The following is a 26,868-nucleotide window of genomic DNA, read 5'->3' as shown; positions in this document are numbered from 1 at the left end:
CTCTTCGGTCGTGTGCTTTACGGCCAATTAAGTCGCGCTAGTGACGTTGATCCGTTGACGTCGACCTCCACCCCAGAGCTTCCATGATTAACTCACTCTGGTTATGATCACACATTCCAGCGTTCACAATGGAGCCTTTCACCTTTGCCAGCTCATCGGAGCTGCGAACACGTGTGGGAATCAAGGTGTGGGTGAGGCTGTGCGTCGAAAGTCGTACAGTATCCCAAACTAACACGACCTCACTAGCAACCGACTCGAGGGCTACGAGAAGCCACTGCCCTACTCGACTCTCCTCAAACGCCCTGACCTGAGACATCGCGGTAGTAATTTGAGTCCAAACTCGGAGCTGTATATCACGGTCCAGCCATACGCCGATTCGAAGCCGCTCACAGTCCACACCCAAACCCCATACAAGCACTTCCGCAACGGTCGCATCTGGAATACATGGCTCACACTGCCAGTGGATTATAGCACGCTTCCCGTCAATACTCAGCTCGCCATCACCGTGTGGGATCTCTCTCCCATCAACCCAAATGGCGGGGACAAGCAGCATCACATTCCATTTGGTGGCACTACAATTTCCCTGTTTGATGAGGATGCCACACTCCGAACAGGTCGTCAGAAGTGCCGCATCTGGAGACACAAGGCTGCCGACGGCTTCTCTGACACTACAACCCCCTGGCAAGAGCCGCAAAGACGGGGTCGACGTGGGCAGCCGCAAGAGCCTGTAGTAGTCGACGAGCGCAGAAGTCGAAGAGATGCAGAGCTGGAACGTCTAGTGGGGTTGATGAAGCAGCATGAAGCGGGGAGTATCGCGGAGAATCGCTGGCTGGACAATATGGTCTTCAGGCAGGTGGAGAAGCTGGAACGGCAGCAAATCAAAGACTCAACACGGCCAAATCAAGCGAAGACGAACGGCGAAGAATCGGATCTGCAATGCGCTGAAGGTGATCCTGACCACGTCGATGGTATCCACTTCCTCTACATTGAGTTTCCACGATTCGATCACCCCGTTGTCTTCGCCGACTCCGAGTATCCACCTCCACCACTGACCCACATCAAACCAACGAGTGGTGCCGGCTCCGTCAACTTCAAGCCGCCGCCAGATATTACGCTTGGTCCCGGAATTCAATCAGACGGCGATACAGATGGTGGCGGAACCTTGATCAGCATTTACGATCCTGAAGTTGGCTATGGCGAGAATCCTGCCGAGTACAAGCATCGCCGTCTGGTCAGAGGTCAGCGCAACGCTTTGGACAAAGACTTGAAACCGAACCCGAAGATGCGCGACTACTTGAACAAGGTCATCACCTACGGCCCGACAATCGAGCTGACCGATAAGGAAAAGGACGAAGTTTGGAGGTTCAGGCATCACCTCAGCCGTAACAAGCGAGCTCTCACCAAGCTGCTTAAGTCGGTAAACTGGAACGAGCCTAGCGAAAGTCGTCAAGCCATTGCTTTATTGCCAAAGTGGGTTGACATTGATGTCGATGATGCCCTTGAGTTGCTAGGTCCAGGCTTTGAGAATCCGACTGTGCGTGCATATGCAGTGGATCGTCTTCGGAAATCTGATGACGAAGAGCTGCTTCTGTACCTCCTTCAGCTTGTCCAAGCCTTGAAGTTTGAGCCTCGGAATGTCAGTAAGACAGACGGCGAGACAGACTCTTCGCTTGCCTCATTCCTCATCGTACGTTCGGCGGCAAACATCAAGTTGGTCAACTTTTTCTACTGGTATCTTCAAGTCGAGATTGGATTGAAGAATACCCCCGAGATACAACAGCTCTTCCAGCAGGTGAGCAGCGACTTCATGAAGGAGCTGGACTCTACACCCGTCGGAGTTGAACACCGGAAGACATTACATCGACAAGGCGATTTCATCAAGGCTCTTACAGATATCTGTGGCGAACTACAACAGACGAATGGTCGTCTCGGCAAGATCGAGCGGTTGAAGAAGATTTTGGCGAACCCGAAGAACAAACTTCTTGCCATCGACCCTCCACTGCCATTGCCTTTGGATCCTTCAACCACAATCACAGGCGTCATCCCAGACGATGTCAATGTATTCAAATCCACACTGTCACCAATTCTCTTGAAATTCAGGACCACTACCGGCGACGTTTACCCACTGCTATTCAAGAAGGGTGACGACCTGCGACAGGACCAGCTCGTCGTCCAAATCATCGCACTTATGGACCGTCTGCTTTTGAAAGAGAACTTGGATCTCAAACTCACGCCCTATCGAGTTCTCTCAACATCCAAAGAAGCGGGTGCGGTGCAATTCATTCCAAACACTGTCCCGCTCAGCGTCATCGACAAAGGCAACCCACTCTACAAAGGCTCGATTCTTGAGTTCCTCCGTCATCACAACCCACCTGCAGAAGGTCAGCAAAGCGTTCTCGGCGTGAACAAGGTCGCCATGGACAACTATATCAAATCTGTCGCCGGCTACTGCATCATAACCTACATCCTCGGCGTCGGTGACCGTCATCTAGATAACTTGATGATGGCCGAAGATGGTCGCTTCATGCACATTGACTTTGGCTTCATTCTCGGCCGCGATCCAAAAATCATGGCTCCTGCGATGAAGCTTAGCATGGGAATGGTGGATGGAATGGGAGGCTTTCCCAACCCCAACAATCCCAAGGATCCTACGCAGTATAATGCTTTCCGGCAATATTGCTTTACGGCGTACACCACGCTTCGAAGGAGCAGTAGCTTGATCTTGAATCTGTTCATGTTGATGCAGGACGCCGGGATTGAGGGACTGACTCTTGCTGGGCCCGGGGATGCGGCTGTGAGGAAGGTTGAGGAGAGATTTAAGTTGGATGTCAGTGAGGATGTTGCTGTCTCGTTACTCTCTGGGCTGATGGAGAAGGAGATCGCGGCTTGGGGATCGGCTATGATTGACAAGTTGCATAGCTTTGCTATGGGGCTGAGGGGCGGATGAGTTTGGGATGATATCAGGACGGTATTCATGATTTTCAAGCCCGACGTTTACACGCTGGGGAGAGGACCATCGGTAACTACGCGCCCTCAAAACATGCGCAAAGGTCGTGCTAGTGCAAGCAGTGCCTTCAGTCTGATATGCTCCGTGCTTCGCCTGTGAATCACATGGAGTTTGCTGCATCTAAGCTTGCGCCATTGCCAAGACTCCTTTGATTTCCTGCCACGCTGCGTTCGAACACCAACGCTACTGTCACAACGAAGAGATTAACTTTCTTGTTGGCTACAGAACAGCGTTGACGATGTACAGTTCCTYCATCTGTGTTCCATTCGACCAAGGGCACCCGGTTCAGTTACGAGCGCTACCCCCGAAGACTTGCTTGCTTCATCCCTCTAACCTACTGCGCTTTAGTCGCAACCTTTCTCCTGCTCGCGGATGGGAACCGAGTGCTCAAATCACCCACTGGTAGTTCGATGGGGAAATCGACCGATTGGAGCAGCTGGCTGGCCAGCAAATACCAAGCCAAAATACTGAGTGCGAAGAGGAAGGCGCCGGCAACCTGACACACCATCCACCGTATTAGCAAGGGGATTGGAGATTTTTGGAATAAAGGAGATTTGAAAAGCCAAACACTGACCACTTCGAGTTCTTCGCCTAGACTGGTGTTGCCTTGGGCAAGCTGCCAATATGCACCTGCTAAGCACGACACAGAGATGTCCAAGAGGACGAAGACGACCACAAAGACGAGGTTGGTGCGGAAGGAACATATCAAGAAGATGAAGATGAGCAGGGCCAGGAAAACCAGAGCGAATGCTGTGAATTTGTACAAGTCAATATCATTTTCGGTGGGACAAGGTGGAAGCAGGTAGAGGAGGTGTACTGACCAAAGCTGGCGTAGAATTGCGCTATGCCGGCGGCCTCATACGCACCACCCTCCAGAAAGGCAGCCTCTGCATTGTACATGGGCGTCAACGTGGCGCCAAAGGCCAGCCAGAAGGCTCCTGCTCAAGATTTAGCGGGTTGCAAGAACGTTTTCATGTCCTGCTGAGCTTACCAAAAGCTGAAAATACAGCGGCTGGAAAAGTGTTGGCAATGATCCATTCCATCACCGCACCGATGATTTGGAGGAGTCCGCCGAAGAAGTAGACGATGCCGCTTTCAGAAGCGTTAGCGTGACTGTAGCAAGGCTTGAGGCATGTGGCATGGACAGCAAGGTATCGCTTTGATTGTTACTCACATGATAGCAGTACCGCTACCCCCGGATCCACGCCATCCCATCAGGATACACGAAAGAGGGCTGGTGGTGATGAGGAATCCCATCAAAGCACTGTTACAAGTCTTCAATCAGTCATCGTTCGTTGTACGTGGGAATTCGGCAGAGCATATATATGGAGWCGAACATGGGAGTTGGGTTGCCGAAAACCTTGCGCAGTTGGCCCGACACGGGTGTTCTTGGAGTCAGGTAGAGTCTCTCGAAAGTCTCCTTGTCCATTGGTGGGATCATGGAAGACGTCGTCTCGTAACGCTCTAGACCCMCCGCGTAGTCTTTCTGGCCGCCATGACCGTTCTCGAGATCGTGCTGGGCAGACATGTTGAGCGGAGTGGTGCTGGAACAGAAATGGCGATTCGAAATCGATTGAACGGCAGTACTGAACGGCCACCAAAAGTGGCTTGCGGACGCTCTTGGTTTATATGCCAGCAAGCCTCTTTCATCATCATCTTTGAGTGGACTAGACTATTCCGCTGCTAACATCGCAAATGCTGTTGTTGATAGGCCTATTCCATTCTTGTGCGAACTAGATGGCATGCTGGCCAATGTCGTGCCCCATGGGGTACCCCGGAGTCACAGAACCACGCTATCGATCTCCAGCGGCCGTGTTGGTCATGTTGATCACCCGGATCCGATGCCGTGTCTCGAGCGAGCACACAGGTGGGGACGGTCCGTTGGCCTTGGCATACCTCACGTGATGTGCGAGCTGAGTGAAGTGATCATTGTGTGCTCAGAGTGACTGCCATGGACACAGTTTGGAGTTTGCTCACATGAGTGCAATTTGCCATTACCAACGATTCTGTCCCAACTATGGTGTCTAGTATGAGGCGACCGTTTTACACGCCGCCGTCTGATCGGCCAACCCGAATCGGCGAGTTCATCGACTTGGTCAATCGAAAGCACAATCTACAAATTGCCAATTATCACGACTTGCACGACTTCTCTGTGACACGGATCAATGACTTCTGGATTTCTCTTTGGCAGTTTGCGGGTATCAAGTACAGCACACCGCCGATATGTGCGATCAAAGACAATGCCCGCATTGAACAGTTTCCAACCTTTTTCGACGGTGCATGTCTCAACTTTGCTGAAAACTTACTGTACCGCGGGGATGACAACGCCATTGCTATTGTCGAAATGAGAGAATCAAACCAGAACTCCCCCGAGCGGTATACCTGGAAACAACTCCGGGATATGGTGGCGCGTTTCAAGGGCGTTTTCGAGCGGGCTCACGTCATGAAAGGCGATATGGTGGTAGTGATCGGAGGCAACTGTGCGAGATCCGTTGCTTTGATGCTTGCGAGCGCTGCTGCGGGTGCAATGTTTGCGTCATTCGCTACGGATGTTGGGGAGAAGGCATTGAACGACAGGATTTTGCAGCTTCGACCAAGGCTCATCATAGCTGACTTGACCTACTCGTACAACGGCAAACCATATGATATCACGGACAAAGTGCTGAGATGCTACGAGGCTGCTCGACGACAAGCTGGCTCGCAGCTTATTGGGACAAACACCCCTACAGGCTGGCCACCAGTGCAGAGCTTAGACTGCTTGATAGGAGACGAGACGGAAGCAGACTTGACGTTTACGCAAGTTCCATTCACAACCTCATTCGTGGTCATGTTCTCATCTGGCACGACAGGATCTCCCAAAGGGATTGTGCACAGCCAGGGAGGACTCCTGGTCAATGGTTTCAAGGAGCACCTCTTGCACAATGATTTYCGTCCCGAAGATGTTCATTTCCACTACAGCGGGATTGGATGGACGCTATGGAACATCTCGCTAGGTGCGCTCCTTTGTGGCTCGACTATGCTTCTTTACGACGGGGCTCCAAGTTTCCCTTCCTATGATGGCTTTCTCCGAGCAATCTTCGCCAACGGTGTGACTGCGTTTGGTGGAGGTCCAAGATATTTCTCCGAGCTACAGAAGCGCGGAATTCGACCGCGCGATTATGCAAAGTCGCTGCGGGTTCTTCTGTCGACTGGTGCTTTGTTAMCACCGGGTACTGCTCAGTGGCTAACCGAGGCGTTCGGTCCCGTCCCCCAGATTGGCTTCTCCGGAGGCACAGAGCTCTGTGGCAGCTTCATGACGGGAACACTGGCTATGCCGTGCTATGCCGGGGAGATAGCCGTCAAGGCTTTGGGTATGGACGTGGCCGCCTTCGATGCCAATGGCCACAGCTTGCCTGATGGCGAGGCCGGTGAATTGGTTTGTCGAAAGCCATTTCCGAATATGCCTCTTACCCTCTGGAACGACCCTGAGAAGACGCGATATCGCGCATCCTACTTCGATTCATTTCCAGGTCTGTGGTCATTGTTTAGGACTGGATGGGCAGATGAGCACATCGACTGACTGTGGTGGTATAGGAGTCTGGACACACGGCGATCTTATCCGTATAGATGCCCAGACAAAGGGCATCTATGTTCTTGGGAGGAGGTAAGTTCTGGACATGCAACTGGCACATCATCCAAAAGCTAATATACGTGCGCCTAGTGACGGAGTTCTCAACCCTTCAGGCATTCGCTTCGGTACCTCTGAGCTCTACAACATCCTCTCCCAGCGCGACTTTTCCACGGAAGTAGTAGACAGCATCGCAGTCGGCCAGCAACGAGTCACTTCATCCTACTCGGATCCCGCAGAGCGGGTGCTCCTGTTTCAGAAACTCTCACGTCCGCAAAGCTTGGCTCCTCTCCGGGCACGCATCAACAGACGCATAGCCCAAGACTTGAGCAAGCGGCATATCCCGCACTACTATTTTGTTGTGGATGATATTCCGTATAACGTCAACGGCAAAAAAATGGAGATACAATTAAAGGCGGTTTGTAATCGGGGGAAAGAGGCACTTAATGCGATGAAGATCACAAGGGAAGAGAGGAGTGCTTTGGACCATTTTACCAAGTTTTATGATGTTGAGCAGGCGGTGCGTGCGTCGGAAACGAATGCTAAATTGTAGCATTGATCAATGTCGAAGGAAATGTTTGAAGACCGCTCTGTTGTTCTGTTCTTGGATCAGATTCACGTGACCTTCGGYCCGGTGCCGCCGAGAAGTGAAGGCTGAATTCCATCTCACCTCACTCACGGCTTCCATCCCTTCACTTGCGCCAACATGTCAGACCATCACCTTGCGCCATCAAAGGTACGGGTATGTCGTGCCCCTTGATGAAGGTGCATGCGAGCAGTATCCGATTTGAGTGCACGCTATAGTGCCGATAATGTTGTTGCCACTGCTAATAACAGCAAACTAACGCAGGTGCCTACAGCTTTGCCCGTAAACCGCCCTTGAGGATGTTTGTCCCGAGAGCACGGAGGGTGTGCTTCTGGTGTTTCCCACTTGCCGTCTTGGGGAAGTCGGGCCCTACTGCAGCGTCGCCAATCCACCATATATGCTCAGGCGCCTTGTGTCTGCCGAGCGTCTCCCGGACCCAGGCCACAAGTTCCGACGCTGTAGGTCGAGACGTCTGCTCCGCTTGTCGCAAGAAGCAGCTCACCGTCTCTCCATACTTTACGTGCGGAACTCCGACAACCGCGGCCTCCACTACACTTGGATGCGCAAGCAGTCGTTCTTCAACTTCAACGGGTGTAATGTTCTCGCCTCCTACAACCAGCAAGTCAATACCGGATGCGCATTCTGCTAGGTCTTGGTATGGAACGTGCTTACCTCGGATAATCATATCCTTGATTCGGCCAGTAACCCGCAGATACCCAGCGGCATCGATGATCCCTTCGTCACCGGTATGCATCCAGCGGGTCCCGGCCGAGTCTGTCTTCATGACCTCGTTGGTCTTCTCGGCGTTCCTCAGATATCCCTGCTGGAGTGTAAATCCGCTCACGCAGATTTCACCAGCAACTCCCCGGGGCACAACTTCGCCTTTGAGGTCGATGATCTTTCCAGTGGTATGAGGGAAAACAGTACCAACGTTACCCAGACGTTGATCAAAGGAGTCGCTCATTTGGGTGGCGAAAGTCACGGGCGACGTCTCCGTCATGCCGTACGCGATTAGCACACCTTTGATGCCCATTTCCTCTTCCAAACGCTTGACCACCCTCTGCGGAACCGGTGAGCCAGCTGCCAGTGCCAGTTTTAAGGAAGACAGGTTTCGAGGACTCTTGGAGTTTACGTCCAGTGCGGCACCGTACATGGTAGGAACGCCATACAAGATTGTACAGCGCTCAGCTTGAATGGCATCCAGCACCTTTGCAGGATCGAACTGCTGAGATGGAAACACCACGCTACTCCCATGTGTGAACGCGCCAAGGAATCCCATCACTAGGCCGAAGCAGTGAAACAGTGGAGGTGGACAACAGACAATATCGTTGCTGGTGAACCTAAGACGGTCACCCAGGAATTTGGCATTGTTGATCAAGTTTCTGACATCTTCTTGTCAGCAGCGAACTTCTTTGGAATCGACAAGGCCAGGACTCACACGTGTGATAACATCGCAGCTTTTGGTGCGCCAGTTGTTCCTCCCGCTGTCAGCATCACATTCGGCATGGCTGCATTTTGGACGACGATTCCTACCTGATGTGAATTGCAAGTTCAATGTATCAGCCGGCCGGACGAGTGATTCTTTGTGCATCAACTCCGTATCGATTATCTTGCTGGTTTGCCCTCTTTCGTAAAACATATCGAAATGGGACATCCTAGGGCCTTTGGTATACGCGAGCTCCTTGTCATCGAATGTTACTATCTGCAGTCCGCTGACCTTCTGTAGGAGGGTCTCAATGTGAGAGGTCAAATCTCGCGTTTGGCCTGGATATCGAGCAATGCACAATAGCTTGCAATCTAATCGCGTGCTGGTCAGATCGCTTGAAARAATAATGGCAATGAGACTGGGAATGGGTGCAAGTACCGCTGAACGAAATTGCATTATGAAGCTCAGTTGGGGTGTAATTGGTATTCAGCACAACAGAAGTGCAGCCAATCCTAGCGGCACCCAGAAACGCCTCGATATACTCGTAACAGTTTCCTGCAATGATCCCAACGCAGTCGCCATAGGAGAGTCCGGATTCGAGCAAAGCTTTGGCAATGATCTTGCTACGTGCTGCAAGATCATTGTACGATCGTCGGACGTTCTGCCAAGGGACGACTAGAGCAGTGCTGTCTCCGTAGGCACGAGCTTGCACATCGATGAGAGCACCCAGAGTGATGATTGAGAGTGGCTCATTGGTGGGGCCACTGATTATGGACGCCATGGTAGGAAGAAGTATTGAAGCGCGAGTTGTCGGTATCGAGCCGTGGAGGTGATATGAGCGCAACGTGGTTAATGGGCTGAGACTGTGGGAGCCGACATAAACTTCCCAGTCTCGAACATAAATTCGGGACTAACCACTACAAGCTCAGCAGTAGACGCATGCCGCGTGCGAATGAGGCACCTGTACGGTGGGGCTGTAAAGAGGGCCGTGCCGGGTTGTATACGAAGCYGTGTCCGTCTCCGTGCTCCAAAAGYCGGCTCGGAGTCGTAGCCAGAAATTTTGCCAAGCATTCTGATCATGTCTTGCTTTGATCTCTAAGAGGCTCACGTTTCTACAGGTSAGAGCTGGCTTCTCTCTCCACAATTGAAGCATCATCACTATCATATTGATTGTCGTGGACGTCGAAACATGGCCGCTTACAATTCATACCCCGTCGTCCCATCGACCGCCAACCTACGAGGTCCGCAATTTCTTGCGAATCGCGCGGCTTGGAAAGACCTGCTCTTGAAGTTTGAAAGTGCTTCTAAGGATTCCGTAGCAGAGGGAGCACAGCAGTATTTGAGCAGACATCAAACGAGAGGACAGCTGCTTGGTAAGCTTTGCAGTATTGCTGTGCTGTCATATGCCTTTCATTAATACGTCTACCCATCGATAGCACGAGATAGAATATCGCTTCTCTTGGACGCAGACTCACCGTTTTTGGAACTATGCGCGTTCGCTGGTTGGGACCAAGAAGATCAGCCCGCGTGCGGAAATCTCATTTCTGGGATAGGTAGCGTTTGGTATGCGAACAAGCACCCTCATTGTTACTCAATCTCAAGTCGATGATGCTGATTTTAAGTCACAAAGCGGACGACCTTGCCTCATCCTCTCTCACATTCCAACACAGAGTGGTGGCTCGTGGAGTAAACTTACTGGTAAGAGACTCCATTTTGCGAGTTTCAGCTGAAGCTTACTGACACCTTCATCTCATAGTGCCAAAGCAGAACCGTGTAACAGAGATAGCGAATGAAAACAAATTGCCTATTGTGGCACTCGTACAATCAGTGAGTCTCGTCTTGCCCACCCGAGCCCACACCCAATACCGACACTGACTCGTTTTTCTATCTGTAGGCCGGTGTCTTTCTCCCCCATCAGTTCGACATCTTCCACAAAGGCGCCCAAATCTTTCGGGATCTCTCGCAACGGAGTCAGAATGRGACTCAATCCTGTGCCATTGTCTTTGGAACGTCAACTGCTGGCGGGGCTTATCATCCTGCKCTGTCAGATTACAGCATTTTCGTCAAGGGGCAGGCGCAGGTTTTCCTTGGCGGACCTCCACTGGTACAAATGGCCACTGGTGAGGTCGTGGATGCCGAGACTTTGGGTGGTGCGGAAACACATGCAAAACTCACCGGATTGGCCGATCAGATTGCTGTGGACGAGTGAGTTGTGGCAGGAGATTTCATCCGTATTAGACTGACACCCAAGACGACAGATTTGATGCAATCCGCAAGGCCAGGGAGTGGATCGTCACGCTACCCGAGCCCATGCCCAACTTCAATATTCTTGAGAATCCTCTTCCACCTCGCTACCCCGCTGAGGATTTATTGTCTTTGGTGGACCCAGACATTCGGAAGCCGTTTGATATGTTGGAAGTTCTCCTACGCATCACAGACGACTCTAGACTTTCCATGTTCAAGCCTAGTTTTGGCAGCAACCTCATCACCTGCTTCGCCCAGATTACAGGGCATAATGTTGGAATTGTAGCCAACAGGATCCCCGTCATCAATGGTGACGAAGCATCCAAAGGCGCCCAGTTCATCCGAATGTGTAATCAGTCGTAAGTTGCATACATAAACCTCTTCCAGAAACGAAGGAAAGAGCCATCATTAATGAAAAAAAAAAATAGGAACCTCCCAATCCTCTTCCTCCACAACGTAACAGGATTCATGGTCGGCGTCAAAGCCGAACACTCCGCAATAATAAAAAAAGGAGCACAAATGGTCTCAGCAGTAAGCTGTTCCAAAGTACCCCACATCTCCATCATCCTCGGCGCTTCCTACGGAGCAGGCAACTACGCCATGTGCGGCCGCGGCTACAAACCTCGCTTCATGTTCACCTGGCCGAGTGGGAGATGCAGCGTTATGGGCCCTGATCAACTCGCTGGCGTGATGCGGAATATCGAGGCTAGTAGTGCGAAATCTAAAGGTGTGGTTATGGATCAGGAAGCTGTGGGGAAGAGAGTGGAGAGTTTGAGACGGACGGTAATGAGGGATGGGGATCCTTATAGGACTAGTTCGGTTTTGCTTGATGATGGGGTTATTGATCCTAGAGATACGAGAGAGGTTGTGGGGATGTGTTTGGAAATTGTCAAGGGTCCGGATGTTAAGGGCGCTGCGGCTCATGATATCCTTTCTCGACTGTAGTAGATGTTTTACTACTTATTGGTGGAATAATCGAGTCTGTTTATCGGTTCCTGTTCGTGGTTGAAGTGTCTTCAAATGTCCTGATTGAGCTGATGGATCGCCTCTGTACGAAGAAGAGGAAGATTCCGCAAACATGGTCCTCACAATAAATTGTTGCATAAAAGGGATGAACGAGAGAGTCTTTGACACAGCTTGGAAATTGTGTCTCGCAAGAGAGTGCCTTACTCCTTTATAGCATCATCAACAAACCGTGACAATTTCAAGGACCATCATGAGCATCAAGTTGTCGACAAGTTGCAGAAGTCAGGCAACGAACCGAGAGCACTACGTGCCCAATCCTAATTAATCAAGGTACAGTGAAGCCTCCGAAAGAAATATCAGCAAAACGAGATTAAACGGATACAGGCCCCATCTACTCAACAACACACAAAACAGTCCCCTCCTCAACAGCATCCAGCTCCAGCACCATCCCCTTAAAAATCCCATCAACAGCAGCATTGATATTAATTTCCATCTTCATACTCTCCACAACAAGTAATTTATCTCCCGCCTTAACCCTCTCACCATCCTGCTTCAAAACAGAAAGGACCTTGCAAGGCATAGGCGCAGTAACAGTTTTGAGCTTCTTAGCCTCTCCATCCCCTTCAACAGCCTCCCGCAAATTTTCAAAATATGATAGAACGCTGTAACAATTTGCGTCGTACCACGTTCCACATCGGGGGATGTGGCACATTGCTCGCATTGGTGTTCCTGTATGTGTGGCGTTGGCGGAGCTGATATCGGGTCGCTCTGTGGCGAGGTATACTGTTGAATTTGTGCCGTCGATTGAGATTTCAAGGGTAGCAGAGAGCCATGACGCAGGTCCGGATGTGATGGTGTTGACTGTACAGGAGTTGATCGCGATGCTGTGTCGATGCTCGCCAGGGAGTGGGCCTTTCCTGATCGCGTTGCTGAAGGTATTGTATCTTGCAGTTGCATTGGCGGGTGAACTTTCTGGGATGGGAAGGGGAGCTACGCATCCCTCGACATGCTCCGCCTTTCCACCACCACCGCTATTGGTCTCCCATGAACACACGAATGTTTGGAGATTCGCTTGATTGTCAGGCAGAACGATGATTCGACGTTGTGCACGGTTGATCCTGTCAAAAGCCTGATTGCGGAATTCAGGTCTGATCTTTGAAAATGCCGATCTCTGTCCACTGGCTGGCAAGTATCGTGGTAACGCCGCCAAGGCGTATGCAACGAGTAACGGCAGACTTGAGACCACCTGCGCAGTGGCTTGCGGATATGGCGGGGCCAGCAGCGCGGTGAGATTCTGTGGTATGAAATTTGTGGTGTAGCCTGGATCTGAAAAGCCACCATTACCGAGACAACTCTGTAGGAATTGTTGGTTGGTCCTCGCTCCGATACATGCAGTGTCGGCGAGAACACGGGCAAGCTTGACTCTTGCAAGTGCTCTTGTTGGGGCCCAGACTACTATCTTGGCGATCATTGAATCGAAATAGATTGAGACTTGAGAGCCAGTCTGGACAGCGGATTCGAAGCGAACATGCTTCACGTCTTCCTGAGAAAGTGTTGCTGGTCGCCATAGTCGTATCGTCCCACTCTCTGGGAAAAAGTCACGGTTTGGGTCCTCTGCGCATAGTCGGCACTCGATGGCATGTCCCACTTGCTGGATGGATTGCAGTTGCGGAAGTGTAGAGAGGTCTCCTCCCGCAGCAACAAACAGCTGCAGAGACACGACATCTAGTCTGGTGACTTCCTCGGTGATGGGATGCTCAACTTGCAGTCGTGTGTTGACCTCGAGAAAGTAGAACTTGCCCGTGGCAACATCAAACACAAATTCGACGGTACCGGCGTTCTCGTATTTGAGCAGCTTTCCCACTCGCACTGCGGCTTCACTCATCTCACTGCGCTTGGCCGCATCAAGCCAGGGTGACGGAGTCTCTTCAATAACCTTTTGGTGTCTTCGCTGAACGGAGCATTCTCGCTCCCCCAAACTGAAGACATTGCCGTGCTGGTCGCCTAGGATCTGAATCTCGATATGTTTGCCCGCTTCGATATACTTCTCCAAGATGCAATCACTCGATCCGAAAAATCGCGCTGCCTCTGATTGTGCTGTCTGCAATTCCTCGCGGAATTCCGAGGATTGCCGGACAATCCGCATGCCCTTTCCTCCTCCGCCAGCCGAGGCCTTTAGCATAACCGGATAGCCAWTCTTTTCAGCAAACAGTTGCAGGTCTTCGGCTTGTTGGCTGAGGCCTGAAGCGCCGGGGATTAGTGGTACGTTTGGATCGTGTTCACTGAGGTAAGCCTTTGCCGACCTCTTGWCGCCCAGCGTCGACATTGCATGTGAACTTGGGCCAACGAACGCAATGCCAGCTCCCCGCACAGCATCCGCAAATGTAGCATTCTCACTCAGATAGCCATAACCGGGATGAATGGTATCTACGCCGGCCTTGAGCGCAACCTGGACCAACAGTTCGATATTCAAATAAGGATTGCCGCCTTTCTGATCGATGGGCCCAAGTTTTATGGCTTCATCGGCTTCCAGGATGTGTCGGGAAGTTGCGTCTCTGGGGATTGGATCAGTTTTGCTTGAGGAAAATGGTCTCTAGAAATGGGCATACTTACTCGTCCACAAACACAGCAATTGCTGTCACATTGACCTTTCGACAGGTCTGAATGATACGACATGCTATCTCGCCTCGATTTGTGATMAGGACTCGTYGAATACGAGATTGCCCACTTTCATCAAGTGGTATCGGCGCAATGTAAAGAGGGGCGGGTTCAGATACTGCGGACTTTACATCTGCATGCTTCGTTTTCGTCATGTTGTCGTTGACAAATGATGATATGTTGMTGGTGTCGGATAGCAGCTTGTCAGATGTTCACATGCACATGTATGTAATACCCACCCGCAACATCCTTGTAGCGCGTATCAATGGGCCGTGCTGCAGCGTGTTCACGTTTGGCTGGAGGACGGTCCGTGTGGGGATGGGCCGCCAGGCGTTTGGTCTTGGCAAATCATGCCGGGTCTCGTGATTTGGTCGGCTTGCAACATCTTGCCGTTATCGCTGAGCATCCGCGCCTTCATAGGTTCTATAGATGATGCTGTTGCACCAGGTCGTTACCGCTTCATTTTCACCTTCGGGAGATTGACCTTGGAAAGGCGTCTGCAAATTCAAAATTTAGCTATTCACCAACCTGTATTCATTTTAAACGTATTCGAGCAGCAAACCGCAGCGATCGATGGCGAAGCACGTACATGTGCCGTATGCAGAGCCTTCGTGGCTCAGCCGCGGACATTCACCCTTTTACAAGGACTCCCACCGGCGTCTCCAGAGGGAGGTATCCACCTACGTTGCCACCAATCTCATCCCACACAGCGAGCAGTGGGAGAAGCAAGGATCTGTACCCAAAGAGGTGAGTCCAGCCCACCAGTAAATGAGATTTTGGCTGACGAGGCCCTGACGGCAGGTCATTGCCGAGCATTCTCGCTTGGGGTATCAAGCCGCCGCTGTATATCCTTTGGCGAGGGCACATTTGGAAGGGCAGCGACTCCCAGGCGATGTCTCACCTGAAGAATGGGACGGCTTCCACGACTTGGTGGTCATAGATGAGATTGCACGAATCGGTTATCTGGGTGTCATATGGGCCTTGACGTGTGGCAACTCAATCGGCGCACCTCCTGTAGTCGTTTATGGCAACGAGGAACAGAAGCGTAGGTTCCTGCCGTCGGTTATGAACGGAAGCTCGAGATTCTGTCTCGGCGTGACGGAGCCAGATGGTGAGTTCAGAGACTCGCGCCTCAACTATGAGTAGGAAGCTGACAATATACCAAGCTGGATCCGATGTGGCCGGAATCACCACCACCGCGGAACGCCGAGGTGACAAATATATCGTCAATGGCGCAAAGAAGTGGATAACCAATGGCATGTTTGCTGACTTTGTCACTGCCGCCGTGCGCACTGGAGGACCAGGGAAAGACGGGGTCTCAGCACTGATCATTCCCATGAACGCACCAGGAGTGACGTGCAGGAAGATTGACAACTCTGGCGTTCTTTCGAGTGGTGAGTGACACGCTGCGAATTAAAGATCGAAGCCACTGACGCATGCTTATCATAGCATCCACCTACATCGAATTCGACGAGGTCGAGGTGCCGGCGAACAACCTGCTTGGCCAAGAGAACCGGGGGTTCGGTATCATCATGGGCAACTTTAATCACGAAAGATTATGGCTTGGGGTCACGAGCTTGAGACTCGCAAGATGCTGCATAGAAGACGCGTATCGGTACGCGGCGGTGCGTGAGACGTTTGGAAAGCCGTTGTTGGACAACCAGATGATTCGATCCAAGTTCAGCGCCAGCGGACGCAAAGTGGAGTCCGCTCACGCATGGGCGGAGCAACTGGTATACCTCCAGGGGGAAGCGATACGCAGCGGTCGTGACACGCAGCTGGGCGGACTCATAGCCAACTTCAAGGTCTTGGCGGCGCAGACGTTGGAATCGGTGGTGCGGGAAGCACAACAGACCATGGGCGGCGTCGGCTACTCGCGCGGCGGTCGTGGCGGACGCGTAGAGCAAATCAGCCGTGATGTGCGCGTCATGGTCATCGGCGGCGGCAGTGAGGAGATATTGGCTGATCTCGCCGTGGTGCAAGAAGTCCGAGCATTGAGCAAGTTGTAGGCGCCAGGCCTTGATGATTGACGGCCATGAGGTTGAGCGAGTGCATCCGTTGATGGCGGTCACCACAGTCATGAAACTGCCATGTACAGTACGCAAGTCAGGTAATGGCTTGTGGTTAGTGAGGTCGCTCATGCATGTCATTTTTAGGTAGAGATCAGGCGGGGAAGATCTGCGACGTGTGAAGATGGAGATTAGCTTCCAGGCTATTGCCTATCCGGTTAGCAGGGATCTGAGTACATGTACCTATCTTAACTTATACCTTGCACTGTGTTACCTACTTTGTACAACTGCAAGACAACTCCGCTCCACTTCACCTCGCACTTGCAMCCACATTCCCCGCGCTTTGGATTCCTGGGTATCTGTTCGGTTCCGATTGCAGTAGGTAACATGGCACTACTGCCGAATGGAGAGCCAGAGTACAAACGTGTTCGTCGGGCGTGTCTCAATTGCCGGTTCGTCGTTTCTTGTGCTTCATGAATGGCCAGACCCAGTGCTGAGATAGAATCCCACAGACGGAAAAAGACACGATGTCCAGGCGAGCGCCCTGCGTGCACATTCTGCGTGAGGCTCGGACAGGTTTGCCGTTATGCTGACTCTCGAAGGTCAACAATCACCAGCATCGCTCCTAGCCCATCCACAACAATCACAGTAGATCCTATTGCCACGGATTCCTCGGTAACCACGGACACGCAGAGAAATGGATTGTCAGCCGATAGCGGCGTAAATCCGATTGCTCTACCGAGTGGTAGCGAAAGTGAGGGCGACTTTGCGGAACTTGGACGCTCCATGTCGTTGCCAAAGTATCTCATGCCCACCCCGACTTTCTCCAGCTCGATGCCGCCTCCTGCTGCTCCAAGTCTAACGGGAGAGTCTGCAAATGATGACAGTCGAACTGCATGGTAAGCGAACCCGCCCGAGCCACTCTTGCCGTGCCCGTTTACCACCAAAGTTCGTGGCTGATGATAGGTTCAGCTTCAAACAGGCACCACCGCCCCATATCGTCGCCAGATTAGCGGACGTTTACTTTTCCAACTGCCAGAATCAGCCTTACTGCTTCTTTCATGAGGGTAACATGCGTAAGCGGCTCAATACTGGCGACCTTCCTCAATATTTGCTGCTTGTTTTTGCAGCCTCCGCGGTGCGATATAGTCGGGACGACTACTTCAAACCAAATCCACTATTGGCAGTTTCGACCTACGCATCGCAGGCGTGGGCTATGCTTCGAACCCACGTCTTTGAAAGCGAATCTTGCCCTGATCTTGAAGCGGCGCAAGCMACGACGCTTCTCGCTGTCATTGACTTTACTGGTAAGTCGGGTCTTTTCCGACAGACGACTTGATTGCGGCGCGGCTAACATCTCCTCCTCAGCTGGTCAACATCGCCAGGCATGGGTCAAAATCGGTCTGGCCATTCGTTTAGTCCAAGATCTGAAACTCAACCTCGAACCCGACTCTTCCCTTCCATACTGGCAGCAAGAAGAGCGTCGCAGAGTTTTCTGGTCCGTGTACCTTCTCGACAGATTATTTGCCTGTGGTAACGATCGACCCGTCTCCATTCTCGATACCGACTGCACTGTGAGGCTCCCGCGCGATGAAGAATCCTTTCGTGTGGGATCCGATGTGAGCGACACACCTACTTTGGCGATTCTGCAAACCCCATGGCAGTCAGACTCAATACAGCACATGGGCTTCTCAGTTCTAATCCTTATGACTTCTTTACTTGGGCGCACTGTGACGTACACATCTCGAAATGAAACGGCTAATGTGCCTTGCTGGGACCCGCGAAGTGGATTTGCTGAAATTAGTAGCATTCTGATGAGCTTTGAGAGCATGTATGGTGCAGTTTCTGGAGACCTCACAAAGCACATCAACGACCTCTACGGCACATATGAAGGCTACGATCGACAGCGGGTCGGACACTTTATATGGTCTCGTGCTTTGTACCACTTCTGTGGGGCCATGTTGTATCGACCTCATCACCTATACAAGCATCGGCGGAACTGGAAAAACAATTTCCCTGACAGCTTTGCTCGAGGGGCTCTTGATCAATGTCGACATCACATTGCGCAGATAACCAATGTCCTCGAGACGGTGCGGAAGACAGGGTGTTGTGCGCGTGGCAGCTCTCTGGGTTATATTGCATCTTGCGCTGCATCCATGCACAAGATATTCTTGCACTCTCCGGATGAGACGATTGCATCTCAAGCAGCTTGTGGTCTGGACACGTGCTTGCAATTTCTGCAGCAACCTCCGCTAGCCTGGCCCAATTACAGTATGATGGTGGGTACAATGATCCCTCCTAGCACTGGCTACCATCACTCGCAATGATCATGCTATTTCTGAGCATACCCGAACTAATATCTATGGCAGATCAAAGCTGTGAAAGAATTCGATCTTGATCACGAGCTTGCAAAACATCTAGTCGACCCACAACTTCCACCGAGTATTCACATTGAAAAGTCCCAGCTGGAAAAACTCCAGTCGATGTTGGATTATGCTTGGTTGAGTGATCGCAGCCGAGGAATCGACACGGCCCCAACCACTGCAGGTTCCGTCGGCGATCAAGGCGACTGGGCATTTCTTGGAAGCTTCGACGATATGCCACCTTTTTACGGTCTGACGGGCGACGTTTCTAGTCCTTCTCTTTCACAGCAGTTTCATACAGACGCTTTCCAACATGGGCGAGGTCTCTCTGCGGAATTTGGAGAATTGCTTCCTGCGTGATGTGTATTTGCAGCTACACTCCCGCAGCGTTTCCGCCTCAAAAATCAAAGTTTTGAGCTATACTCTTCTAATGAGATTGATCCCATTACCAGATCTCCTCATACTCAGCAAGCGCCCTCTTTCGGAGAATGACTAGGGCTCTCGAACAACCAACGCCTCGTGGATGGAGCTCCCGCAAGACTATCAAGAGGTCTTCGAGACCTTTTGATAGGCTTGTGTCGACAGCTGTGGTGATCATAGACGCATGTATCGGCTGTACTATCTTGATGGTACATCTGAAGATTATTACATGAATCACTGGCCCGCACAACTGGTACGTCGGGTTCACATACGCCAACTCTACGTCTGGTCGACTAATTGGTCGTCAAGTGAGAACAGCTGGGCCGCCGTCTTATTCAACTGCCTTGGTGAGCAACGGACTGGCGAAAGCTGTGCCGTACTCCATGATATCAAACGACGAGTTCGACCCTGCTTGTCATGGGAGTCACACATCAAGGTCAAGGTCGAACCATTCAACAACTCAACAGACACTACGGTATGCCGAATTTCGGCCATGATGATTGCCCCTTTCTAGGCGCTTCGAAGCGTGAACGATTCGAAATGACTGGAGAAGTCGAAGGCGAGATCTATGCTGCGATGAGGCACGACTACGACGGCGAATTGGATTTCTTTTCGTAACGGTATACCGACATCATGTCGCGGCTTCGTCGATGWCCATGACCTTGTCTTTGTTGTGGTCAGTAAAAGGAAGAAGGAGACGCCTTAGTCCTTGGTCCTCAGGGCTCGGCTTTGAGAACAACGCAACAAAGAAACTCGAATGCCGCTTTCAGGCAGGAGAGTAGTATGCAGTCTCGGAGTAAATCGTGAGCAGAGAACCGAATTTGCTTCCCTCTACTCAGACCTGACTAGAATCTCAAAATCCAAAGGCTGTAGAATAATGGCTACTCCCGCCCAAATATCAAGTTATATCCAATTCATCCAGGAGTATCTTATAGACAGCGAACAAGCTACGCCCGAGAAAAGTAAGCCATGATCACAAAACTACAATCCCGCACAAAGTCCAACCCGAATTGACTGACTGCATAAACAGCTACGGCAGAGCTACGTGGACTCAGCGCTTTAGTCCAGAAATGGGTCTTGAACGCAGTAGATTCCGCCGAGAAATTAGATTCCGACATTTCATCGCAGCGGGAAGACCTCCAATCCGACCGCTTACAACTCTGTCACGAATGGGAATCCTTGGACCAAGCCACGCAGACAACGGCCGCGAATGGCATCCGAACACGCTGGCAGCAACTCCTACAGAACTGTCGAGAACGAATCCGCATCTTGAATCAATGCACATTCGCCACGAAAGGGGAAAGCGCCGACATCCTCCAAACCAGCCTAAAAGAGCGTGTACAAGCAAACCAAGCCGAACGAACAGAACTTCTGGAGTTTCGAGACCTACTCGGGGATTTATCCGCGGATGCTCCTCCTACAACAACACCCTTGAATCCAACAACAACAACAAGTTACAAACAATGGAAACCCGACCAGAAAATCTGGCCAGAACCCGGTACAGAAGCATACAAACTCTGTCAAAAACAAGTCCTCCCCCCTTACCCAACCACACGTAGCGAATCCCCCCAAACAACCAATTTCCGCAAAAAAACAGATCTCCAACGCTTCATAAAATCAAAAGGAAAAGGTGCAACCTGGCAATCCCAAACCCTCCCCTCAGGAGCCCAAGGTTCCGCTTGGGCATACACCTTCACAGACCCAAATGGCGTAATCCTCAACCGCCTCGTACGAAAAGAAACAGGCCAATCCGAAACTCTCGAAGATTGGAGTTGTCCATACTCCTGGCATGGGGATACTTCCCTGCCCAATTGGCGAAATGAATGTGTGCCCCTAGAATTCCACACGCAGAATTTAATTTCCTCCCCCAAAACTTCTCATGCTGTGAAATTGCTGGCTCCGCCGCAGGTTTTTTGGGAGGAGTGGAAGTATAGATTATATATGGAATTTGCGCCGAATGGGGATTTGGATCAATTGATTGATTTGCATGATGGGTATCGGGAACCTGTGCCGGAGACTTTTTGTTGGTTGGTTTTGAGGGCTTTGGTGGAGACTTGTTTGGTTATGGAACGGGGGGATGGTGTTGGTTCTAAGAAGAAGGGAGGAGGAGGTGGGGAAGGGGAAGAGTGGTCGGAAATTGTACATTGTGATTTTAAGGCTGGGAATGTTTTTCTTGGGGTACCGGATCGGAAATTTTATCCTCAGTAAGTTACTCACCTTGTGATTTCTCTAGAGTGATGTGGGAGGTTGTTAGGATAGTTGCTAATATGCTAGTGTGTCCTTTACAGGTATCCTACAATCAAGTAAGTCATTCTTCCTCGTCTCTTCCCCCCCTTTGTTCACCCTACTAAACCTCATTCCCAACACAGACTCGGAGATTTCGGTCTAGCATTCRTCACAAACGACCAAGATGAAACAAATCCCATCTGGTGGTCCGATCGCGGCACCGAAGGACATTTCGCACCGGAGCAACTACACTACGTCGACAGCGTGACGAAAGAATCCATGGGAGTACGTATCATCATCCCTCACACACAACCTAGTCACAAGAAAGGAAGAGAAGAAAAGTAAAAATCAAAACTAACCAGAATGAATGATAATAGAACACCAAAAAAATCCTCTCCTCAGCAAACATCTACAGTCTAGCAACAATAATCTACCAATTACTCGAACGGAAAAATTTCATCGGCGAACAACCAACCTGGGAATCCACCGAACCTCTCCCTGTAGGAACAACAACCTCAGAGATCCCCAACCCAGAATTCAAAGTCAGCGATGAAACGAGGAGATTATATGATGATGCAAAACTCATAGATCTCATTGAGGAATGTTTTGCTTTTGAGCCGGCCAATCGACCGAGTTTGGAACGTTTGTTGGAGAATTGTAATGCGAGATTGAAAGGGAGGAAGGCTAAAGCTGAGAGGGATGGGATGGTGGATGAGAGGGGGGATTCTTTGTTGATTCCTGGGGAGATTGTTAATTTGAAGTGGACGTCGAGATTGGAGGGGGRGGGGTTGGATAGTCGGGGGGAGAGAATTCCTAGGAGGGAGGATGAGGATCAGGAGATGGAGATGGAGATGGAGATGGAGGATGATGATGGTGATGGTGAGGTAGAGGAGGACTCGGAGGATGAAGAGATGGATGATGATGTTGAGATGGAAGATGATTAGTTTGTTGGAAAGGAATATGTTTTTTTTTGTAGGAGTACGATATTGTAGTTGGAGAAGTTCTTGCTGTGTCTATAATAGGTAGGTACCTTACCCTTTCAGTAAGGTAGTCGGGATTCCCCTCGTCTTCGCACGTCCGCCAAGATTGATGTTTTGCATGTGATGATTCGGCGCCCAGCCCAGCCCGCAAAGCCGGGCCGGCCCCGGACGGAAAAGGAAAGTGGGGACGGCTCCACAAAACACGGCTCCCGTCCGAGTACACCGCACCCCCCTTACCTACCGTATCCGTCCTCTTGTCTTGGAGATCGGTTCACGGGCCAAACAAACAGCCACGAAGGCTTCGAATTTCGATGAGGTCCTGTGGATCAGGCACGGACGGAGTCATGCAGGCCCCGCAAAGCCGCGTAGAGMCCGGTTGACTCTGCGCGATTAGGTACATGCGATCAGCTTGAATTTGGATGCTAGGTACTCTAATCTCATACCAACAAACCACCCCGGAATCTTTCCAGCAAAATCAAAATGGCGGCAGCCGTCAGAATCGTCGAAGTCGGGCCTCGCGACGGCTTACAGAACATCAAGACCACCATCCCAACACCCACAAAACTAACCCTCATCCAAAGACTTGCCGAGACAGGTCTGAAAAACATTGAAATAACCTCCATCGTAAACCCTCGAGCAGTTCCCCAACTCGCAGATTGCAAGACCATTCTATCCTCCTCCAAAATTCAGAGCCTCTTCTCAGATTCAAGCATTCGCACGCCTGTTCTGATCCCCAATCTCAAAGGCCTGGAAGTTGCGCTGCAAAATAACGTTAGAGAGGTGGCTGTGTTTGTCAGTGCGTCGGAAGGGTTTAGTAGAGCGAATATTAAATGTAGCGTTCAAGAAGGGGTGGAGCGTGCTCGACTTGTTGCGGAAAAGGCTCGTGCGGCGGGGATGAGTGTTCGTGGGTGAGTCTTTGAATATCTACGCTGAGCTTTCTTCCCTTCAAGTGTAGAAATTTCGCTGGCTAATATATGATATCAGATACATCTCCTGCATTTTTGCTTGTCCGTTTGACGGCCCTACATCCCACGCTGCTGTATTGGCATGCGTCGAACAATTGCTTGAGATGGGTTGTTATGAAGTCAGTCTGGGTGATACCATCGGCGTAGGAGTTCCCACACAAACCGAAGCCCTGACGAAATTTCTGGTGAGCGAGGGAATTTCCATCGACAAGCTTGCAGGACACTTCCATGACACTTATGGCCAAGCCATTGCAAACATGTGGGCTGCGTACAGATGCGGCATGCGTGTGTTTGATAGTAGTGTTGGCGGGTTGGGCGGATGTCCTTATGCTCCTGGCGCCAAAGGTAATTTGGCTACGGAAGACTTGGTCTATTCCCTCGAACAAGCGGGAATACATACTGGAGTTGATCTGGCCAAGGTCGTGGAGATAGGCGTCTGGATAACGAATGAGCTTGGAATACCCAACTCCAGTCGAGCCGGCAGCGCACTTTCCAGCAAAGTCGCCCTCCTCGATCAAAAAGCGTCAAATGTCCAGGGAGACTCCGWTKYTKKMAWGRYRMSSMSMMSAMSRAGAWCTACACCCACGCCCTGGATCCAACAACCTGCCGTCGAGGGCCTCGAAATATACAGACATGGCCCAAATCTGAAACTAATCCTCAATCGTCCACGAAACGGCAACGCCTTGACAACACCCATGATATCCCAACTCACCCAAATCTTCGAAAACGCAGCTTCAGACAAAACCACCATAACCCGAATAGTCCTCTCAGCAAACGGGAAATTCTTCTGCACAGGAATGGACCTAAGTCGCTCCAACTCCCCAGTCGCTCAAAACCCCTCAGCCACAGATGCACAATACACGCGATTAACACGCCTCTTCGACGCCATAGACAAAGCCCCACAAGTCACACTCGCATGCATCCAAGGTCCAGCATTCGGCGGAGGGGTAGGGTTGGCTTTAGTCTGTGACATTCGCTTGATGGTCGCAGATGCAACTCTCAAACTCAGTGAAGTTCGACTCGGTCTGGCACCCGCTACGATTTCCAAATACGTGATTCGGGAACTCGGAATATCCTTTTCCCGCGAGATCATGCTCTCTGCACGACCAGTCTCCGCGCAAGAACTACTCCGTTTGGGAAAAATTGCAGAGATTGTTGCGACGCGAGAGGAGATGGTCTCTGCGWTCGACGAGTATCTGCGACGTCTGAGGGCGTGCGCTCCGCGTGCTTCGGCGTTGACTAAGAAACTCGTGAGGCTTGATTGGAAGCATGCAGGTGGTTTGGAGCAGACGGAGGGGATTAAGGCCATCTTCACGGATATCATGTCGCAGGAGGGGGAATCTGCGTATGGTCTCAAGGAATTTCAGCGTGGTGTTAAGGAAGTCGATTGGGATGCTTACAATGTCTCTTCCTCCTCCTCCAAGGCGCAGCCTAATAAACTCAAGGCGAGGCTGTAGACTACCTTATCATGCTTAGAATAATTGATACATGCGAGAAGCTTAGTGCATATCATTGAGAAGCCATTGTCATCCATGCCTTATTGTCACCGACCCCGAGTACCCATTCATGCAGGCATACCAGCGAGCTGAGAAAGAGCAGGGTTAGCAACAACAACAACAACAATGGAAACCATCAATAATATAATGCACAGGAGGAGGCACAGGGGAAGATTTCTTTTGTCAAAAACACACAGTCATTTCATCAAAGCTTTTCATTTGTTGTTACAGGAAGCAAAAAAAAAAAAATCCTCCCCCCCAGCCACTCTCAGGCTCCAAACCCCATCAGAAAAAAACCACCTTGAGGCGCCATGCCTGGCTGCATACCCCCCCATACAGAACTCCATCCTACTCATAGTCCACCATGAAGCACCATACCCGGCTGCATACCTCATGAGAAACTTCAGCCCAACCATGAGGATCAGTTCATCTCAGTATCAGGATCCTTCTCAGGAGCATCCTCATCCTTTCTGGGACGATAGATGAAATGAAATTTGACGGCACCATCAGCATCAGCATCCTCCGCTCGAGGACCGATGAGCTTTGCAGTCTTCGGTGATTGCCTCGCAGTGCATTGAATCGTCTTCGAGATATGCGTTGGCGCAAATATCGTGATGAAAGATGGTTTTCTTCGACACCACACTCCACTTGACAACAACCTCTTGTTCCTTCCATCCCTCAGCCATGACGCCCGAGCGGCATACACGGCATTCACACTGTTTGGACCTGGGCGCGAACAAGCGTTGGAGGACATGGGACAAGTCCATTTATTCTCGCGAATCGTGATGGGGAGCACAGTAGTACCCACATCACTATCCGTCACGACATCCATTCTATCCGTCGTGATGGAAGCGATGTGCCGCACTTCCACCGCTTGCAAATATTTCCTTTCACTGATCCATCTGCAGAGCCGGTCGATGGCGTAGTAGTATTGGGCATCTCCATGGAGGGCATGGTAGAGAGCCACATCATGCCCTTTGGTACTGTCGTAGAACACAGGCAGCATTCCCGTGCGAAGAGATATCTCAAAATGTGCTCGAACATGTCGCTGTCTGTCTCGATGAAGAAGGAGCCATCTTCTTGTTTCTCTCCCCAGACGCCGGAGAAGAGTTTGTCGAAGTATGTGCTGTGTCCGAGCCAATGCTCTGGGTTCGTGATGAAGGACTTGTTCGATGTCTTGAGGGTGACGTACATGATTGGATAATGCGTCTTTTGTTTTTCGGCCTGAGTGGAGATGGGTATGATTTTCGTGCTAGATGAATGTGGAATGTGCCGGGAGGACTTGAAGTCTTTATAGTCTGTGGGGGGGGGGTATTTTTTTTCCCACAGGCCACCTTGTTCTTTGGCCAAAAGCCCGTCCGGTACCTTTTCCCAGGAACCAAATTGGGGAAGATAAATTGCGTGTGCGATGACCAAGTATTAGTATTTTTTTTCTGCGTTGTTGTTGTACGTTCCGTGGCTCAGGGAAAATCTTCATCGCGATAAGTAAGGTATTCGGGAATGGATACTCCCACGCGGCGGGACGTATATCACATGGTCGAATACCAAAAAGACTTCCCGGCTGAAAGTTCGAGAGTGGGAAGTTGGAACTCCTTTAGGTGCTGCTGTCATGTTGTGTCTGGATCTCGCTTTGATGTTTGTTGGTACGGCTAGGAAGTATCAGCAGTAGGAGGTAGTGGTTCAATTTGTCGCTCACAAGGAAATAAGAAGGCCGCATGGGTGCTTTGCAGCTTTGATGCAGACAATGGAACCTCACCCGAAGCTGAGTGAGGAAGGCTGCCTGGCTCACAAAACAATATGAAGCAGACTACAAGTAAAGTGATGCATTGCGAGGTTTCATCTCGTTCACCATTCCGAAGCATGCAATCCTACAGCGTCGCTTCGGCCGCTCGTGTGTTGGGTGGAATCCCCGTAC

At 51.0% G+C, this 26,868-nt stretch overlaps 10 protein-coding genes; 7 read left to right on the top strand and 3 right to left on the bottom strand.

Moving 5' to 3' along the window:
- Positions 1-128: 128 nt before the first annotated feature.
- RCC_10002 (related to 1-phosphatidylinositol 3-kinase) lies at positions 129-2,947 on the top strand (the record flags this gene model as incomplete). XM_023775238.1 has 2 exons in its annotated part: positions 129-187; positions 247-2,947. The coding sequence occupies 2 exons, from the start codon at positions 129-131 to the stop codon at positions 2,945-2,947; spliced, it is 2,760 nt and encodes a 919-aa protein (XP_023631006.1).
- Positions 2,948-3,341: 394 nt separating this feature from the next.
- On the bottom strand, positions 3,342-4,535 carry RCC_10001 (related to plasma membrane ammonium transporter (Ato3); the record flags this gene model as incomplete). XM_023775237.1 has 6 exons in its annotated part: positions 3,342-3,503; positions 3,582-3,757; positions 3,829-3,945; positions 3,999-4,120; positions 4,182-4,241; positions 4,309-4,535. 6 exons carry the CDS (start codon positions 4,533-4,535, stop codon positions 3,342-3,344), a joined length of 864 nt encoding a protein of 287 aa, XP_023631005.1.
- Positions 4,536-5,351: 816 nt separating this feature from the next.
- RCC_10000 (related to acyl-CoA synthetase) lies at positions 5,352-7,167 on the top strand (the record flags this gene model as incomplete). XM_023775236.1 has 3 exons in its annotated part: positions 5,352-6,516; positions 6,581-6,650; positions 6,708-7,167. The coding sequence occupies 3 exons, from the start codon at positions 5,352-5,354 to the stop codon at positions 7,165-7,167; spliced, it is 1,695 nt and encodes a 564-aa protein (XP_023631004.1).
- Positions 7,168-7,468: 301 nt separating this feature from the next.
- Positions 7,469-8,479, bottom strand: RCC_09999 (related to acyl-CoA synthetases (AMP-forming)/AMP-acid ligases II; the record flags this gene model as incomplete). The annotated part of the gene is made up of 1 exon (XM_023775235.1): positions 7,469-8,479. The coding sequence occupies one exon, from the start codon at positions 8,477-8,479 to the stop codon at positions 7,469-7,471; it is 1,011 nt and encodes a 336-aa protein (XP_023631003.1).
- Positions 8,480-9,815: 1,336 nt separating this feature from the next.
- Positions 9,816-11,815, top strand: RCC_09998 (related to methylcrotonyl-CoA carboxylase beta chain, mitochondrial precursor; the record flags this gene model as incomplete). XM_023775234.1 has 7 exons in its annotated part: positions 9,816-9,999; positions 10,063-10,189; positions 10,257-10,324; positions 10,383-10,453; positions 10,521-10,831; positions 10,885-11,229; positions 11,299-11,815. 7 exons carry the CDS (start codon positions 9,816-9,818, stop codon positions 11,813-11,815), a joined length of 1,623 nt encoding a protein of 540 aa, XP_023631002.1.
- A 412-nt stretch (positions 11,816-12,227) lies between these two features.
- On the bottom strand, positions 12,228-14,649 carry RCC_09997 (related to methylcrotonyl-coa carboxylase alpha chain, mitochondrial precursor; the record flags this gene model as incomplete). XM_023775233.1 has 2 exons in its annotated part: positions 12,228-14,391; positions 14,450-14,649. 2 exons carry the CDS (start codon positions 14,647-14,649, stop codon positions 12,228-12,230), a joined length of 2,364 nt encoding a protein of 787 aa, XP_023631001.1.
- A 983-nt stretch (positions 14,650-15,632) lies between these two features.
- On the top strand, positions 15,633-16,503 carry RCC_09996 (related to medium-chain specific acyl-CoA dehydrogenase, mitochondrial precursor; the record flags this gene model as incomplete). XM_023775232.1 has 2 exons in its annotated part: positions 15,633-15,888; positions 15,944-16,503. 2 exons carry the CDS (start codon positions 15,633-15,635, stop codon positions 16,501-16,503), a joined length of 816 nt encoding a protein of 271 aa, XP_023631000.1.
- A 184-nt stretch (positions 16,504-16,687) lies between these two features.
- Positions 16,688-19,226, top strand: RCC_09995 (uncharacterized protein; the record flags this gene model as incomplete). 2 transcript variants are annotated; one of them, XM_023775230.1, is made up of 5 exons in its annotated part: positions 16,688-16,881; positions 17,106-17,402; positions 17,476-17,810; positions 17,872-18,782; positions 18,873-19,226. In XM_023775230.1, 5 exons carry the CDS (start codon positions 16,688-16,690, stop codon positions 19,224-19,226), a joined length of 2,091 nt encoding a protein of 696 aa, XP_023630998.1. The 2 variants fall into 2 exon arrangements, with proteins under 2 accessions (XP_023630998.1, XP_023630999.1); XM_023775231.1 differs by lacking the exon at positions 16,688-16,881 and adding an exon at positions 16,891-16,955 and having other exon boundaries at positions 17,016-17,402.
- A 937-nt stretch (positions 19,227-20,163) lies between these two features.
- RCC_09993 (uncharacterized protein) lies at positions 20,164-22,456 on the top strand (the record flags this gene model as incomplete). XM_023775229.1 has 5 exons in its annotated part: positions 20,164-20,248; positions 20,317-21,490; positions 21,575-21,589; positions 21,656-21,797; positions 21,890-22,456. The coding sequence occupies 5 exons, from the start codon at positions 20,164-20,166 to the stop codon at positions 22,454-22,456; spliced, it is 1,983 nt and encodes a 660-aa protein (XP_023630997.1).
- Positions 22,457-22,972: 516 nt separating this feature from the next.
- On the top strand, positions 22,973-24,914 carry RCC_09991 (related to hydroxymethylglutaryl-CoA lyase, mitochondrial precursor; the record flags this gene model as incomplete). XM_023775228.1 has 2 exons in its annotated part: positions 22,973-23,400; positions 23,477-24,914. 2 exons carry the CDS (start codon positions 22,973-22,975, stop codon positions 24,912-24,914), a joined length of 1,866 nt encoding a protein of 621 aa, XP_023630996.1.
- Positions 24,915-26,868: the final 1,954 nt, after the last annotated feature.

Source organism: Ramularia collo-cygni (assembly GCF_900074925.1).
Source record: "Ramularia collo-cygni strain URUG2 genome assembly, contig: RCC_scaffold20, whole genome shotgun sequence".
Lineage (NCBI taxonomy): Eukaryota > Fungi > Ascomycota > Dothideomycetes > Mycosphaerellales > Mycosphaerellaceae > Ramularia > Ramularia collo-cygni.
Note: the sequence above shows the minus strand (reverse complement) of the source record. Positions and strands in the feature narration are given on the sequence as shown.